The 19388-nt window shown below is 41.5% G+C and overlaps 1 protein-coding gene across 1 annotated transcript; it reads left to right on the top strand.

Moving 5' to 3' along the window:
* Positions 1-678: 678 nt before the first annotated feature.
* On the top strand, positions 679-18014 carry bfsp1 (beaded filament structural protein 1). Its single transcript, XM_079687937.1, has 8 exons — positions 679-8478; positions 9546-9606; positions 9969-10064; positions 12289-12381; positions 14137-14250; positions 15166-15386; positions 16232-16323; positions 16490-18014. Exons 1-8 carry the CDS (start codon positions 8105-8107, stop codon positions 17479-17481), a joined length of 2043 nt encoding a protein of 680 aa, XP_079544063.1. The 5' UTR covers positions 679-8104; the 3' UTR covers positions 17482-18014.
* Positions 18015-19388: the final 1374 nt, after the last annotated feature.

Here is a 19388-nt window from a genome sequence, read left to right as displayed (position 1 = left end):
CAGGAAAAAGGACCAGACAATAAGCCAGGAGGAAAACATGACAGGGAGAATAGCAAAACACCCAAAGCTAGACATAGAAACGTGACATGACATGAGAATTGTGACAACATGATAGTACTGCATTTTTTCCTTCTCTCTTAAAACAGAATCCTTGAACTGAATTAGACTACTTGTCCAAATAAAGCTTTAATAAACTGACCCACTTTCATTTTGAGCTCATCGAAGATATTATTAACAAAACAATATTCTGCTTTACACCTTCAATGTTCCAATACCTGTTAGTGGAAATTGTCTGAGAGGGATGGTGCTTGAATACAGATTATTTGTAGCGAGCCATAGCGTTAAGTGTGGCATGATGTCACAAGTGCACTCCTCTCTTTCACTAAACATGTTTGATATTCACACCTACGAATGTTCCTGACACTGATTGCATAGTGGCATTGGGAAAAAAGTAATCCAGTATGAAATGGAGTATATATTTGCCTACAATAAACAAGAAACCCTGTCTGAATGTATACATTGAAAGAAAAGTTATTTCAAATGTTTTATCAGCCCTAAACTAGATTAAGTGTTACTGCCTTACAAATAAGCTTTAAAATGCAATCCCTAGTATCTATAAAACTAATTAGCGAGATTTTGAGGTTAAATGTCACTTTTTTTTTTTTTTCTTTCTGGTCTGGGTCCATCTATGGACAGAGCTGTCGCCACCATATCTCTGTGTTTAACCATGCTGAACAAACGGTGATCAGACACAGACAGCAGCCGTGATGACACTCTAGGATCAATTCCTTATTGTGATGAAAAGCTAACACTGCTGGGTTTCGTATTGCCTCTGACAATCATTTGCCAGTAGAGGTGAGATAGCTTTGTCTGTCCTCTTACATTGAGTGCAGAGGGTTGGCTGATATAAGCGGTTCCGTTTAAGCATAATAATGGATACCAAGAGTCAGGAGTGGAGCAGACCCCTTCTTCTGTCATTTATAATGAACACCGAGGGATAAACACTTTTTTCTTTTGAACATATCACCCCCTTGGATCATGAGAGATGAGAAGGCCCTTGCGTGTTTCTAAGTTTTATCACCCTCTAAATATTAGGGGCTGCTTACTCGTCCTTGCTAGTGTCTGTCCCTGTAGCCCAGGAGGCTTGACCACAGCAAGATAAACACTAGGCTCTCATTTCCAACCGGACAGCTTTCTAATCTCAACCACGCTTCAGATGTATTGCCACTCGTAACAAATGAATATAGATGGGAAATGACAGCAGTGGCATCCTGGCTTTCTCTCCTTACCCATGGAGAATACGCTCAATACCTCTAATCTGTGGCCCCTGCTTGATGTTGGACAGATAGTGATGTAGTTTATTAGGGACAATGTTATGGGTGCTAAGCAGCAGTGAAACATAATCCATACAAATATACTGTTTATATGGGATTTATATCTGAATAGAGGCCATCTGTCTTGGCAAATAGTCGGTTAAGCTCGAGGACACAGAAGTGTTTGTACAACCTCATTCCTCACTAACAATTCTAACTGTTTACTTTTTCCTACTGAATTTCTTTTTCATTTGCTTTGATTCTGTCTCTATTGGTGAATGCATTTGGGTGGCAGCAAGTAAATATCAGCTTAATATCTGTCTGGGTTCACTTGCTACGGTGTGAAACAGGAAATAATTGAATACGCTTGTGGGTGCCTTTCATACTATCCCTAGAGAAAAAATGTGCATTGCCATTTACAGTAATTACTTCAAAATCATCTAACTGGATGCAGGTTCAAACCCTTAAACGCCACTGCAGACTTCCTCTTGGCGGGGGCGGACTGGGACTAAAATTCAGCCCTGGAAACTGACCCAGTCCGGCCACATGAAATGTCAAATGTTAGAAATCCGCTGTTTATTATTTAAAGTTTTACGTCCGATTCGCTCCTTTCTTTCCTCTGTACACAACTCCAGTTTGGGCATTGGCCTGTCATCAGATTTCATTTTTAGTTGCTGCTGTGTAGCGGAAGTTTAGTAAAATTATCTTTGATGAAATACTCCAAATCTCCACCCTCCATAATTGCACTTGCTTCAGTTGCTTGCTACTTTTTGAGGGCGGTGATGACAGTTACAATTGTTATGGAAATCTTAGACCTAGTCAATACTGTGGAGATATACAATTAGAATGATCAATCAATAAACTGGTGAAACAAACAGAGTTGTCTTTCTGGATCTTTATTCGAGGCGCCTCGAAGGCACAAGTCTCACAGAGTACAGGGTAGTCTGCAGGAGTGTGCGCAATAGTCACAGAATAGCAAAGCTTATATACAAGATAGGGCGGGCAGACAGAGTTCTTGTGTAGCTAGGCGGAACGCCTCAGAAATCTGCTTTCACACGGATGTCTCATATTGTTATTAGACACCTGTGTCCTTGAGCTGTAGAAAGTATAATGGTTATCAGAATATGGAAGTTCAAACTTTGTGTGAAGAGGAATAGTTTCAACATAGTCTGCCAAATCAGCTATGTGGCCTTGAAGCGCTTAAGAATAATAACCCTCATTAGAGTATGCACAGAAAACAGCATACAGTATATCAGGAAATGGTACAGTAGTGTTAGAAAATGCTTTTAGAAGCATTTGGTTTTACCATGTGGTAACATAATAAATTGCCACTACATTCCCCCCTTTTGATCATCCTTGATCAATCATGAAAATAAAACAAATGACAGGATAGACTGATATAACACATCAATGAATACACTCCATCGCTGGTTTAAGTAAACACATCATAAACATATCATGGAAAGTGGCTGTTTTTGTGGAGGACAGACTCCGTATGTGGAAAACAAAAGAATACTGAAACGAGGGAATGGCAGTCTTTACACACAATTTTACAGTTTGGTGTCCGACTCTTCAGTGTCGGAATCAGTGGGGGCTGAATCTGGGTTGGCCGTAACTTTGTCAGTGGTTTGAGGGAGAGCGGTGTATTGTACAAATGCAGAGGAGATCATACTAGAAAAACATTTCTTCATGAGGGGAACTACACAGCATGTACAGCAGAAGAGCAAGGCTATGATGGTGAGGAGTGGCATGACTATTCTGGCCAGCCAGCCTTCCCACTCTCCCGATGTGAGCCAGGACCACCAGTCCCAGCATACAGGGTTGTAGTCCACGTCGTCAGCCTTCATGTCTGCCAGAAGTGTGTTAAGGTGTTATGGTGCGAGTCATGTTCTCTGATATGTCTGGAATGTATGTACAACAAGAGTCTCCGATAACGTGACATAGGCCCCCCCTTGAGGCAAACAGGATGTCTAGAGCAAATTGATGTTGCATTAGCATGTTTCTAGTCCAGGTGAGCGTTAGCTAATTCTTGTCCGAGGGGCTCCATCTTCAATCACTCGCCAGTGATCAGGCACAAAGTTTATGTTCTTGGTGTCGTCGTCTCCTTAGTGGATGTGTCTAGTTTGACTGAGCCCGTGCCTTAATGAGCATATCAATTAAACCCCACACCATGACGGCACAGGCAAGGAACCAGAGGCATATGAAAAAGCACAGCTGGCCGTCGCCCATGAGTCTTGTGTGTGGTACTAGGGTGTATGTACTGCATGTGTGGTGCTGGTGGTGACTTGGCACGTCACTTCTCGTCGTCTGTTTCTACTGGACCGGCTAGACTGGGACGGAGATGACAGCTTTCCAGTGGCTGGCATGGACCCACGTGGCTCTCTCGGCGACCTTGACCCCTGTCTGGGTGACGAGAAGCACCTGGTAGGGACCTTGCCAACGGCTGGATCTCCAGCTCTTTCTCTGGAAGTCCTTGACCAGCACAAAGTCGCCTGGTTGGATACGGTGGAGTGGACCAGTAGCAGGGGTAGGTAGAGCTGCTGCTACCTGGCGTCTGATATCTGCTAAATTGGATGACAGGTTAACACAATATGACAACATAGCATCCTCACACAAAGTTGTGGAGGGGAGAGGACATCCTGGCACCTTGATCCCAATCTATGGAGGAGCTGCAAAAAGGATCTCAAAAGGGCTGACTTGACTCCGTGTTCGTATCCGCATCCTCATGTACATCAGCACAATGGGCAGAGCCTGTGTCCAAGACAGACCTGTGTCTGCGCAGCATTTTGCTAGCTTGCTTTTGATTGTACCGTTCTCTCTTTCCACCGCACCACCACTCTGTGGATGGTAAGCACAATGCTTTCTGATGTCCATGCCAAGGTATTCTCCTATCTGTGCAATGGCCTTATTCGCAAAATGTGAACCATTGTCGCTAGAGATCTTGCTTGGTATCCCCCATCTAGGAATAATTTCCCTTAGTAAAGCTTTAGCAACAGCTAAATCCATCAGATTTAAAAAATTGTCTACACTTCCAAAAAGCGCCAAAATCATGTACTACCCTGAAAGCATAACGTGACTCAGTGTAGATAGTTACAGATTTGCCTTTTGCAAAAGTGCAGGCCTCAGTGAGTGCTACGAGCTCTGCTGCTTGTGCTGAGAGGTGGCATGGGAGCGGTCCGGAACAGAGAACAGCAGAATCTGAAACAACAGAGAAACCTACCCGATTAGTGCCCACAGGGTCGCGAGAGGCGGACCCATCAACATACAAAATGAGGTCAGGGTTGGTCAGGGGTACATCTTTTAAGTCAGGTCTGGGAGTACATACAATAAGAAGCTCGGCAACACAGTCGTGTTCGTCACCGTCTTCTGGGAGAGGCATAAGAGATGCTGGGTTCAGAGTGGTACAGCGTTTGACTTCAACATTAGGCATGTCTAACAGGCATGTGTGATACCTAAGACAACGTGCAGCAGAGAGGTGTGATGTTCTCTGTTCACAGAGGATGAGAAAAACAGCATGTGGAACCAACAGCGTTAAAGGTGAATAACCTACAATGTCACGTGAGGAGTTGAGAGCTTTTTCAGCTGCAGCAACTGCATAGAGACAGTTTGGCAGGCCAGCAGCTACAGGGTGTAGCTTGGAGGAGAAATAGGCAACAGGCCTCTTGTTTCCCCCATGATCTTGAAGGAGAACTGAGGTCATACACCCATTGCGTTCATCCACTGCCTGTGTAAAAGGCTTGGTAGGATCAGGTAGACCTAGCGTCGGCGGGGATTGGAGAGCCATCTTCATGTTACTGAAGGCTTCGTCGGCTTCCGGCGTCCATATAAGGCGATCTGCAGGTTTCAAAACGGTGACATGCGTGATTGTGCAGAATGGTTGTTCGAGCGGAGAATATTTAGGAATGAATGACCTGCAGTACGAACACATACCCAAAAATGACATCATCTGTGGGAAAGAGTGACTTCACCTTTTTTTCTCTTGCCTTCTCGGCCCCACCTTTTTCTTTTCGTTTTCTTTGATTTTTATCCATGTTTTTTCATTCTCCCTGTCTAATCCCTTCTCTTCGTGTGGCCTTTTTTTTTTCTTCTTCGTGTGTTTGATTATTTGACAGACAAGAACCACACAACTGCATTAGCGGCCGCTGTCGCCCTCTGTCGGCCGTCAGCGCAACTTAAATGATGACGTTAAACAATTTTTTGATGACCGGCCGTTCTGCGGTTCTCCAGATTCTACAGATGGCCAGTCCGCCCCTGCCTCCTGGTCACAATATCAAAAAGGACTTTGACCATTATAGATCTCGGTTCTGTGGGAACATATACAGTACGTGATAATTGCTTAACAATACTAACGCTTATATTTTTCAAAGATTAAATTACAGTTGGTAGGAGTAGGTGAAGGTCATCACACTATTAAATATGGTCATATATATTCGATCAAATAACTGTGAATGAGAAAGAAAAGCATAATAAGAGTGCATTGACGTACAGTAGACACGTTGTGCCTCTTCACCTATACATCTTAGTTCTTACTCTTTTCCCTCACTGATGGTATAGATGTAATTATGTTGTGTGTAGACAGTGGAAGCAGGGAGAGGCATACACATGCCTTGATCCCTGTCGAGTCGACGCACAACTGTTGATTGGTGTCAGTGCCAGAACACATATTTAGGAGCAATGCGCTCATGGTATAGATGTGGTGCATACATCTTAGTTCCTACTCTTTTCCCTCACCCTATCCTAAAGGAGTGCATGTACGAAGACACGTTATGCCTCTCCACCTCTGTTCCTTACTTCTTACTTGCTACCCCTTTGCCTCAACTTATCCTAAGAGAGTCCATGTACGTAGACACGTTAGTTTTGCTGCGATAGGCTTAGACTGTCGGGGGACACCCTACTTCTTCCTTCTGTCTGTCTGTACCTGTGTACTCTCATGTTCCGAATAACCCAGCTTCCCCCACATTTTTGGTGTCTATCTACTCCGGGATCCTGAGTCGTGGCTGATCCTGTTGCTGCGGTCCTGTGTCCTGGATCCTGGATCCTGTGTCCTGGATCCTCTATCCTGAGTCCTGGATTTGAGTCCTGGACTTCGAGTCGTGGCTGAACCTGTCTCTGCGGTCCTGCCTGACTCTCATCATACTACTTCCCTGATGACTCCCACAGGATTGTTGACATCCTCGTGGATTCATCTTCTTATTATAGACACATGCATTTCCAAACATTCGGTCTACCTATGCTGTAAAATGTATTATCTCTTCGATTTACACACGGCATCTATTTCACGTCTGTCCGTCCTGGGAGAGGGATCCCTCCTCTGTTGCTCTCCCTGAGGTTTATCCCATGTTTCCCCTTTAAACTTTGGGGTTTTCTCTGGAAATTTTTCCTTTTACGATGTGAGGGTCTAAGGATAGAGGGTGTCGTATTGTCATACTGATATTCTGTACAAACTGTGAAGTCCACTGAGACAAATGTAACATTTGTGATATTGGGCTATATAAATAAACATTGATTGATTGATTGAAAAGCATACATCTAGTGTTTTAATGACAATATAACTATAAAGCAATATTCAACCCTCACTATGTCTAAGGATTTTCTGTAGTAGCTTATATTTCATACTGCTGCTTAGCTATCCCAATCTACCCTTGAGCTGTGGGCTTTGCTGGGGCCAAAATATGCTGAAGTGATGATGTAAAGCCATTCGACGTGTGTTTCATTCAGCCGTTTTACAGACAGCTTGCTAGATCTGTCTAGAGAGGCATTTTAACTGACCTTGTGCACAACCCGCAGAGAGCGCTGCAGGGCAGTAGCTCTTCTGTCTTCCTCATTGTTTCATCACTCTCTCAGGACTGCTAAATGTTATCTTGTGCGTTAGGGAAAGCATGGAAATCCTAAAGGGAAATAACTTGAGGAAAACAAGTTGAGGCTCTCGTCTTACAAAATAATGTGAGAAGACACTACATCTTTGTCTCATTTGAATATTGGCAATTACTTATCTTTGATTGTTTTTCTTTATTAAAATAAACAACACAATCTCTAAAAATAAATTACATTTTTAGATCATGATTATACCCTTAGTTGCTCAATTGAGGTTGCTTGCTACTCGTTTTCAATTTGGACATAAACAAAAGTAATACAACCCCAAAACCATGATTAAAAACATTAACTCAATTATATTTTCACAATAACTGCAGGATTCCCAGCTGCCTGCATATCACCGAATACATATTTGTAGGTTGCCTTTTGTAATGCTTTGGAGAGAATGAACTCAAACACAATAGCACTTCTAAACAAAACACAACCGTTTTTGTTTTCAGTGATGCCTCAGTGTGTTAACACTTCTAGCAGAATTGTTCTCCACAGTCCACACAATTTGCACTGCTGGAACGTTCCCCTCTGTCCTGGTACTGGGCTACCATCCAATCTGCCATATCAAACAGGGCTCAACAAAGTAGCTGACTAAGAACCAAAATAATGGAGTATGACAACCCAGTGCTTTCGCGGACCTGCCAATTGTTTGTTATGGTGGTTCTGCTTTGTCATCACCAGAGTGGCTATTCTAATCTCTTTCACAAAGGCAACAATAAACTCTGGAAGCCCCCAGGCTCGTAGCGTGCGTGGCCACAGCTAGGGGGAGGTTTTGGGGGTTATTTCGCCAGCAGCCAGTGCTGTACTGCGTTTATTCTAGCATGAGACAGCCAGGGGTGAGCACCCAAGTTTTCACACAATAAAGGTGCCGAAAAGGACCGAGCACTCCGGGGATACCACCAACCCAGGGAGGGAAGCGTACCACCATGTACAAGACCAGCTACCTGCACGAGGTGCGCAAGGAGAAGTATGAGCGCTCAGATGTTTTCGATGAGGAACCTATGGACTCTGAATCCTCTGCGGGCATCTCAGCCATCCAGGGCTGGGAGAGCCTCCAGGAGCTCAACAACCGCTTCGCCCGGTACATCAACAGGGCCCGGGTCCTGGAGCAGCGCAACGCTGTGTTCCGCAAGCAGCTGGAGACGCTGCAGCGGATGGAAGAGGCCAGCGGACTGGAGGAAGCCTTCACAGAGCAGACTGATGTCAACAGGCAGCGCATCAGGGAGCTGTCCTCCGACCGGGTCAAGCTGCAGAGAGATCTGAAAGAAGCCTGCCGCATGCTGGATGAATTCACCACCAAGTAAGAGAGTGGGGAAGTGTTATTTAGTTTGGAGATGTTGTGATTAGAAATCTAAAGAAATGTTCTCGCTATTAAAAAAAAAAGTGATAGAGAGCTTTATCCAAAAGAAGAAGATGGTTTTAATGGTTCTCCAAAATAAAGATTATTTTCAGCAAATCATGAGGGAAACTATGAATTAAGAGATACTCATTGTCAGAATGGATGGAAAGCTACATCTATTAATGAATTGCCTCATAATCAGGTCATCATACACTGTGTTTATAAATGCTGTGTTCTGAAAGATGTTTGCTCATCACAAAACACGCCACTGACTAAATATTGAAAATAAATGTTTTAACCATTAAAGGGCAAAGGGTCAGTCCACCCAAATCACACAAAAAGGCCTAAAGGCATTTTCTCAAACAACACTAGTGATATCCATGCCTGAACTAAAAATAAATGGAATTTAATTTAAATTGCTCATTCATTAAAGGCAAAATGTTAGAACATGTAACATTGTCTCCTTGTTGTGTTGTGTACAGAACACACTTTCAACACTTTGAATAGAGAACTGTTTGTTTGAAAGAAGTTCCAGTGAAAACTGTTCACAATGAGGTTTGTGAATAACCTCTTTCAGGTGTGATCGCCACAAAGGAAATTCCATTAACCTCAGTGTTATTGATGATGTGGTAAACATTTCAGAGGCACATTTTTTATAACATGGTCAATAATATGGATACATACCATTCAAGAGAAGGAAATATAAGGTTTTTATTCTATTGTATTTAAATGAACCAAACCTTTATTTAAACGAGCTACACAAGTGGTTATAGGCAACAAAGCATCCCTAAATTATTTGTTTAGAAGAATATTAAACAACTCTAACTCTGGTGTCACTGAGACGTGAAAGACAGAATAGTCATGGTACAATACAGAGCTGAGCCTGTCACAACACAGACATACAATAAGACTCAAAATAACACACAGATTATTCAAGGTAAGTTTTCTTACATTATAAAATACAGCAGCCTAATGTGATAAAGTCAGGCTGTTTACACAAACTGAAATGTATACGTTTTCTATTCTAGATACAGAAATGAATGTGATTATCAAGAGCAGCTCCGGGGCACACTGGAACAATTAAACAAGGTACTGTATGAATTCAATTAAGAATGGTTATACAAGCATATGAACTGAAATAAATAGCATTTAAATGATTCTGTATCAGATTCTCCAACATGTAAACAAACACCTGTGCATGTGAAACAAGACACTCAAATAATTACTATTATTAATTTAAAAGTACTACATTTGTTTTATTATGTTTTGTACATATTGCTTAAAGAAATACAGAGATTGAATTACTACTTTGAATTTTTTTAATGAAAACTTGTTTATGATTCCTAAAAAAATAACATACCTTAAATAGTACAGTGTTATCTGGCTCTTGATAAACTTTACAGTGAAAGTTTATTTCCCTTTCCGGTTTGGTTTGCTCTCCTCCCCTATAGGAGGCTGACAGTGCTCTGCTAAGAAACCTGGAGTACCAGATCCAAACCCAGTTTCTGCAGGACGACATCAACTCCACCAGAGACAGGCACAGGAAGGTGAGTGGCCCTCATCGTTAATATCCAAAATAAACTAGCCTGAGAAAGAAAACCAACTGTTGCAACTCCATGGTCTCAAACAACCCTACACCAGTGGTTCTCAAACTTTTTCTGTCAGGCCCCCCCTTTGGAGAAAAAAAAAAGTCACGCTCAGTGGCGGCGCCAGAGATTTATTTTGGGAGGTGCTGTGGGGTAGCTTGACGTTTCATAGAGGATGCTCAAACATTTAGGGCTTCCCATTAATGTACCGGGCGCTACAGTGGAATTTTCTACTGCAACATTCCCCAAGCAAATACACAGTGTACCCGCGACTGTTACAATGAATGCTCGATCAGCTCACGGCATATATGTGTAAGCTGGGGTAAAGTGATATTTTTATAGGTGGTGTGTGGACCTCACATAGGGGGGTCCGGGGGGATGCTCCCCCGGGAAGATTTATTTTTAAATATTGAAGTTAAAAGCATCAATCTGGTGCACTTTGAGAGCAAAATGAAGAGATCTATGGATACCTCTCTCAACACCTACTGTATATGAAACAGAACTGTAAACGGATTTACTTTTTCTTTATGGATATTTTACAAATCACCCTTTTAAACTTTATTCTTTTTTACTGTCATATAGTATTTCATACCTGTTTTTCATTTATTCTCTTATTTTTTTATAACTATAATGATCATATAAACGTGCGCCTCGGAAATAATCGTTTACATAAATGGTGACCAAAACGTTTGAGACCCAGTGAGATAACACTGAGAGAGTCCTTTAGCTCACTGAGTCTCTCAGTCTGACAAGAGAGGACTCTCCTCCACTTTGTTGTTGAAAAACTGAGAAAGAGCCGAGCTTTAATGAAACACAGAGACACAGACGTAAAAGTACTGTACTGCATCATATTATTTTCGAATCAATCATTTTTCAATTTATGATTTATTTATTTTTTCATCTTTTTTTTTTTTTTTTTTTCATAACCATTTTTCGTCCTGGTCTCTCGCGCCCCCCCTGGCATGCCCCCCACTTTGAGAACCACTGCCCTACACTAACCACACCTTCCAATACATATAATCAATCAATACAGTTGCCCAAAAGGAAGCTATTCAGATCCCAATCAAATCTTCTTATTGCCATGTTCAAAATAATCTTTTATATCATCTTTCAAAACCAGATTTACAATGTGGTTCAAAAGGGACAACACCAACCTAGCTAAACAATCAATAATCATAATGAAATGTCTCATATCAATATCATACATCAATGTTTTGCTATCTTATTATGTTTATCGGAAATTATATTCACGTGGCATTTAGGGTCTCTCAAAGTGTATTTTCAGTTTATCATAACATTTCTGGGGATGGAGTTGCATGTAAGTGCTATCCTTATTTGTTCCTAGTCTTATTTGAAGAGTCTATGCTTGTGCACAGTATACAATATGCATTTTTTCAAAAGAAAGCATGAATAATTGAATTGGAATGCTCTACAAAGCCATGTTTTGTTAGTACTGTAGCTAAGGGGAGAGTGTTGTATTCTTTCAAAAACTGCTCATGTAAAAGCCACCCACTGAATAATGGCTTCAATAACTCATCGTTCAAAGCTGTTTTTATCTCTGACATATTGTTTTTTAGAAACTGTAACACAGGTATAGACATATGACAATGAAGCACACAGGAGGGACAAATAGTGAAATATGACCCTCTGTGCAGGAGAAATGGCTTGAAGGTACATCCCAGCAACCAGAAAAATATGCAATATAAAAAGAAGACTTTCACATGATGCATCTGGCTACTTACTTAGCATACACTTTCTAGCCTGAGCAATTTCTCCCTTTATATTTTCCCTTGATTTATTAAACCATGACTCTGCAATATTGAGATAGCATATTAAAGGTCTTTCTGCTGTCACTATGTCATGAGGGAAAGAATAGGTAGCCGTCTCACATGAATATAAGACATTTGCTCTTGGGCGTTTTCATAGTGTCGTTAGAAAAGAGGAAATATATCTGTGCTTTATTACTGACTCTGAGATCATACTTGTACAAAATAGATTTGAAAAGAAACGCGAGCTCCATTATAAAAGTATATTTCCACCAAATGAGAACCTTTTATTGGATATCAAAAACGTAATAAGCAAGAGGTTTGTGATAAAGTGGTTCAGTTTGCTCAGGGATGTTTTTACTTTTGCTGAGTTGTATATTTTAGGTTTTCCATTTTTTTCTCTCTCTCTTTCTCTACAGAACATTGCAGAGATTCAGACCTATGTAAATATTTTACATCAGATCAACCAGACACTTCCCCTTGCTCCCAATGTGTCACTGGGCATCTCTGAGGTGAGGTCATTCATGTTGTCACTGTGTGTGTGGGTGTGTGTGTGGGGGTGTGTGTGTGTGCTGCAGTCCCTTGGGGAGAAGATGGTGTTTGCATGTGTGTCATCCCTGGCTACGTGTCTGGGGTTGATGAGGTTACTGGCTCCTCAGCATTTGTCTGTGTTTCAACTCGTGAGTGTGTGCACGGTTCACAAGGACCTCAGTTTCAGTGTCAGGACAATTAATGAAGCAAATGTCAGGAAGAATGGCTGTGGATGCTAATTTATTGCATTCATGTCACAGATTGCAGTTGTATTTATACAAACCTTTCTCTATATCTACATTTCCCTCTTCAAAAATTGTGTATTTGTTAAGTAAAATCTCAGTGAGCATGCTTTTTTGAGCTGAAATCCAAACAAAGAAGGAGATAATGTAATATAATATAAGCTATTATAGTCAAGCTGTATGGATTGTGACCTGATTTAATTAATGGAAAACCAATAAGTATGGAAATCATGGGAATCCTATAGTTTGGCCTTTTTAATCACCAGAGAACCGAATAATTTAAAACCCAAGGAAGGTATACTGTACAACACTTAAAACATGTATTCTTGGAATAAAGCATTGTTAACCATTGTGTACAAGTGAGGCGTGTGGAGCAGTGGAATAGTGCGTTGGTGTTCGGATCAGGGGGTCGCAGGTTCAAACCCCACTGCAGTCAGCATGTCGTTGTGTCCCTGAGACACTTCACCCCAAATTGCTCCCGTGGGGATTGTCCACAGTATTGAGTATGTAAGTCACTTTGGATAAAAGTGTCTAAAAAGTAACATGTAATATACAAACAAACTGGGGACATGATTTAATTCATGGAAAAACCATTGAGTATGAAAATCATGTGAATCCTATAGTTTGGCCTTTTGAATCCCCAGGTAACAGAATATTTTAAAACCCAGGGAAGGTATACAACACTTTGTTAACCATGAGTACCCAACTGTGGGGGAAACTTCTGAAGCAATTGGAAACAGGACTCAGAGAGACACGAGGAGAGCTGGAGCTTTGATGGCAAACACTGATGGTTTATTTGGAGTAACAGCCGGAGAATTGAGAAGACAGGTGGTGTGCCACGAGTTGACACAGTGGTTGCCAAACCAATTCTGAAGAACTCTTCTGTAGCTCGAGGTTTTAACTCGGAGTGTAATAATCAATATTATTTATCAGTGAGACTAAACAATTATGGACCCTGAATCTAGCTAGAGCTCTCGTCCATAGTACGTCAGGGAACCTACGTCCCTGAACAGTAAACTACCTCATGGCGGCTTGTGCTCTGTCATAGACTGGCAACAACAATGGGCCCAAGCTGCCCCTCCTTAAGAGAGATAGCAGCGATACCCAAGGCTGTAGACCTATGCCTTGGGAAAGGAGACAGTGAGAAGAGAAAATGATTAACTTTGTCGAAGTTGAATACCTGAGCAAATTATTCCCTAACACCAACTAAAGCTCTTTGACAGCCACTGTTTTTGGGTTGTGGACACTGCACTCCAAACAATCAATAGGATACACTTAACAGATAGACGAACAGAAAACATAACTGCAGTTAGCAACACAATGGCATAGCTCATTTATATTGAAAAAACAAACAAAAACAGTCAGTAAAGCCTAGATAGACTTCATGAAGAGACCTGACTGCAGCTGTGTGTGTAAGTGTATGTGGTGAAACCTTTATGCTGTAAAGACACACTCAGCCTGTCTGCATGTTCTCATTGTTCTCCCCTTGAGAAGGACCAGGAGAAGCTGCTGGCCCAGAGGAAAGTCCCCGCTCTGCAGAGTCAGCTGGAGGAATATAAGAGCGCCCTCTGCCAGCTGCAGGAACAGAAACAATGCCTTCAGACCGAGGTGGGTCACACGGTCACCATGACAACACAAGGTTTTACGTTATTGAAATGCGTGACATGTCTTCATTTTTCTTTGTTTGCTTTTTTATAACTACAAAGCAAATATTTGCTCAGGCACATTGAATAATTATTTCTCAAAGGAACTAGATCATTAGAAGAAAGGCAAAGGACACTAGGAACAGTTCAAGCTCCTGTTTACTGTAACTCATTCATAACTTAAAAAGTAAGACAGCTGTACATTTGTTTGGGCTACAACTGATAACATTTCATTTTACTAATACATCCAAAAAAACATATTTGTGTAGCATGGACCATTCATTTTTTAGCATTATTCCCTTAAAAAGGAATTAAATGTTTAAGTGACGTAAAAGGACCAGTTAATTTATTTTGAAAATTTTGAATTACAAATAAATGCAGCAATACTAAACTTTTCAAAAAAGAAAAATTCACTTTGTTTTAATAGGTAAGACAAAGCAAGAAATGTAATCGGCATTAGCTCTGCAGCAATTTAATGCTAAAAGCTAGATGCTGCAAAAACACCACTAGATGTCAGCAATGACCAGCTCATTACTGCAGAGGAGTAGGAGGCTCAGTGTCGGAAGTCTTCCTTCTACTGTGTGTTCAGTTCAATGGAATAGAATATCACACAAACAAATGTGGGTTATATCAAACTCACCACATTGTGAGTCTCTATAGGGTGTTTTGCATTAAAAATAGTGTTGTTAATTTATCTGGAATCAATGTTTTTTTTTATACAATTTTATATAAAATACGTTGGACACAAATTAATTTCAGTTTTTTCGCGCCTTCTCACTTTCATTAGAAAACACATACTACTGTCAAATCTCCTCAATGGACTTTGTAATGTTTTAAGTCACACTTTTGCAACTAATTTCCCCCTCTTTTCTCCTCTCAGACTACAGTGTTGGAGCAAACCATCAAAGGTACACAGGAGGGTTATGACAATGAGATCCAGATGTACAACGATCAAATCGATTCTCTGCGCAAGGAGATCGAGGAAGCTGAGCGGTCCCTCGAGAAGTTCACCAATGAATGTCGCCACCTGGCCATGTACCAGACCTCCCTTGAGAATGAGCTGGAGAGATACAAGAGGATCATCGAGAATGAAGATAACAGGTACACTACCTCCAGTGATTCTCATACAATGAAACAAGCTTCATCAGGCATGCAAGGCCTGACTGGAGAATGGCATGTACAGAAACATAGCACTTCAAAAAAGGCTTAAAAATGTTTTGATAAACAGTCAATTTGACCCCGAGTAATAAAGGCAAATCTAAATGCTTCATCAAATTATGATCATGATACATTTAGATTTATTGTAAAATTCCTTCATTAAACGGATGCTGAACATAGTTGTTGTTTAATTTAAGGTCATGAGACCAGATTCAGAGAGCACAACCCCAGCACAAATGATTGACTATGTGTCAAAAAAGTTGTGAAATGGTGGTATTATCTTATTATTTGTAGTTATGTAAATATTATCTCCAGACATGAAAGTCTAAATCCTGTTTCATGGACCTTCCGACATCTAACAGGTACAAGAGAATCATCTTGTAACTCTTGCCATGTCATTATTTTATGTAAAAACAGCAATGTGTAAAGCTTTTGAGTCTAAAATATTGTAGTTTTAAAATAACAAAATGGGTCATTTGAGCGGTACAATTTAAATTCTTGGTTTGTTTATGTACATGTTGGAACTATGTAAATGTAGAGTGCAGAATCAGCCAGCAGATGGCACTGGGTGACAACAAATGTTTACCTCAAGTGCTCTAACACAACAAAAGAAAGAGGTTTTGTAATGGCAGATTAGCTGAATGAGAGTTATTTAAAGTTACCTGTTGTTTCTCTTTTTTTAAACATATGAATGATTGATTTTCTCACCAGATTTCTCTGCATAGCAAAGCTGTTGTTGCGTACATGGCTGTAACATGGCTGACATTTCACCTCCTTCTTTCCTGCAGGTTGAACTCAGCGATAATTGGCACCCCCATTACCCTGTTCACCTCTAATTACCACTACACTCACACACCCACTGCATCAAGCAGGGGCAGAGGTAAGGACATCAGCTTTGAATGCAAACACAATCAGCCACCATTAGTAGAGATAACCACACTCTCTCCTAAAGATTCAGCCTTACATAGATGCTATTGTCTTTGGCATCCCAGAATATTTTTGCTGTGTTGCATTCACAACTAACTGATGACCTAATTGATTTCTAGATATCACCCAGGCTATCCAAGATATCACCAGCATCAAGCCCCGCCAGAAGATCATGGCCAAGAAGGTCCTGAAGAAGAAAGAGCTGAACCCGAAAGATGTGATGGACAGTGGCCAGGAGGAAAGAGATGGTGGTGCCGCTGGAGAGGCACCGGATGAGGAGACAAAGGGGATCCCATCCATGGAAGAGAAGGAGGAGAGGGTGAAGAGAAGAGAGGAGAGACCTGTTCTCACCGGAGTGTCTCCACAGGATGTCCCAGACGGAGCTCAGATCAGCAAGGCCTTTGATACTCTTTGTAACATCGTGAGAGACAGAATGAGGAAGTACAAGAAGCCTGAGCCAATCGCTGACTTCTACACCAAGGGGCGTTACGTTCTTGTCACCGGCGACGGCAGCTACCCGGATCCATGCTTCTGCACCTCAACACCATCAGGCGGACACATCTTCGTCACTATCAGAGATGGTACGATGCCCCCTTATGAGCCTTATGAACCCATCACACCCTTTCCTTCACCCTCACCTCCAATTCCATCTCCTCAGCCCATAGTTGACCCCAAGCCTCCACCTCCCAACCCTCCAACTCCCAAGCCTCCACCTCCCAACCCTCCACCTCCCAACCCTCACTTCAAAGGAGGAGGGGGAAAAGGTAAGGACAACGGAGGCAAAGGTAAGCATAAGAATGTAGAGCCTCATCCGAACCCTAAAGATCCGAGCCCCATCCCTTCACCCTTTGGCCCCAAGGCTCCAACCCCAGCTGACGATCCTGGCAAGAATAGCCGAGATGACAATGGGCCCACCCCAAAGCCTGCGCCTCGTGGGGCCAGCAACAGCTCCAGCTCTGGCACCTATTCCCCAGAAGCCATGAGCTACGAGAAGTTGGAAGTGGTGGAGTCTGTGGAGAAGTTCTCCAATGGCCGCAAGGTTCAAGGTTACGAGGAGACTTCCATGGTGGTGGAGACCATGATCGAAAAGTCCAGCAAGAAGAAGTACTGAAAACCCTATCACCTGACACGAAGAGTCTGTCAACTCCACCAGGGTCGCATGGTTAAGCTCAACTAACAAGAACACGATGCTGATTAATAACAGTGTTCCTCAAACTGCTGCAATAAGGCCATGTTTGTCTCTGAAGGAAACCAACCATGTTTAAAGACCAACTACACATTCCTGCTCTGATATTCAATGCTCTTCCATTTGATTGCAGTCTCTGGTCTTGCGTCCAGAATAGGTTTTGCTGGTTCATAAGTACTGCTGTTGTTGTTCGACTAACACCCATGCTCATGCTATAAGTCCTTTACTGTCTGAAAACGTATTTATTTTAAATTTAAAGAAGCTCCATGTCACCAATAAAACAATTATAAAATTAATAAAAAACGGAGAAGTTGTGCCACCCCTCTGAACTCTGTCTTAGAACTCCAATTTTCCCCTTTGAGAAGATTTTTACAATTGGATGCCACTGCCTGACCTCAGCACTATTTTGCTGTGAATTAATTTGCTTTGATATATTGAATCATAAATAAAGAATCAAATTTCAATTGATACCGTGTTGATTAATATTGTGTTCTGCTTTCACACACTAAACACACATATTCACTACTTGTTTTATATTAATGAACCCATTCACATATGTTGATGTCAGGATCCTTCACCCCCTGACTTTTTTTTATCAGCGCAGCATCACCCAAAGGAAACTCATTCATGTTTTTATTTGACTTTCAGTAGTTCACAATGTCCCCCATGCATTTAGTATGAACCAGTGTTCCTCCAGAAAAAGGGAAACACAAAGATAATTTGTGATGAAGAACGAGTATGGGGGATCAGAGAAGATAAGACGTATTTGAACTAATTAAGCTAAGTAGCCTATAAAGGTCTTAAAGCCCAAAGAGAATACACATGGTGAATGGAAATAAAACATCAGAGGTGCTACTCTCTTCACTGTATTATTTAACTTGTTTGTTTTTTTCATTTCTTTAAAATTCGATAATTGTATTGTGTATTATGAGATACTTTCCTTCATTTAAGTCACATTGGTTACTGAGTAAGCACAAAAGCAACATGACAATAATCATTTGAAAAATATTGGCCAAATTAACAGCTGCAACCACACGAGGGCAGCAGTAACCCGCTGCACTCAGCTGACTCTGGAACAGATAAACGGTAAATGTGTTTACTTTACTGGCCGGATGTCAGGGGGTGCAAGTCTCCGCGGGATGCGGGGCAAGGATTTAGTGAAAGAAGTGGCCTGCGAAAGTGTATAACGATACTATACAATGAGCTATTGCATCGTTATGGTTAACATGACTGTGGTCCGGGCATAGTGGCAAAGGTTGTCGCTACCTTAATGAATCACTGATTCAATGCAAAGTGAACCAAATCAAACACACCTGCGATACTGCGTCGCCAACAGGTGCATTCTGTCTGTAGTTAACATGCTTTGCTAAAACCATAAATGTTGACTTACCGTGGAAATGTTACCCTGGGTTTATAAGGCCGTTCTGGTCTTTGTGACATTAAATAGCGTCAACTACTTTACAAAGCCTCTTTTACTATACTATTTTCTGTTAAAACAATATACTTTTTTATATGCGTTACAATGAAAAGACAAGTTAAACCTGGAGCAACATAAGGAAGATTTCTCGGTGCACAACCCTCAAAAATGCCGTCTTTACGCCAAAACAGGTGAGTTCAACCACACCTTTTATTATGCTAATCACTTTGCTTCAAAGAGGGGGCGTTAACAACAACTCTTTCCTACTAACTATGGCTTGCGTGTTCACTATTGTTTACTGCGCAGTGTTTGTGGTGGTCTCTGTCGGTGATGTTTTATAATGTATGGGAAATATTGTCGCTTTCACCCGCCGCGGTCTAAATAGCTGTCTTTGCTGTTTAGTTTTCTAAACTAT

Source organism: Notothenia rossii, assembly GCF_949606895.1.
Source record: "Notothenia rossii genome assembly, chromosome: 6".
Classification (NCBI taxonomy): Eukaryota; Metazoa; Chordata; class Actinopteri; order Perciformes; family Nototheniidae; genus Notothenia; species Notothenia rossii.
This window is presented reverse-complemented; position numbering and strand designations above follow the sequence as displayed.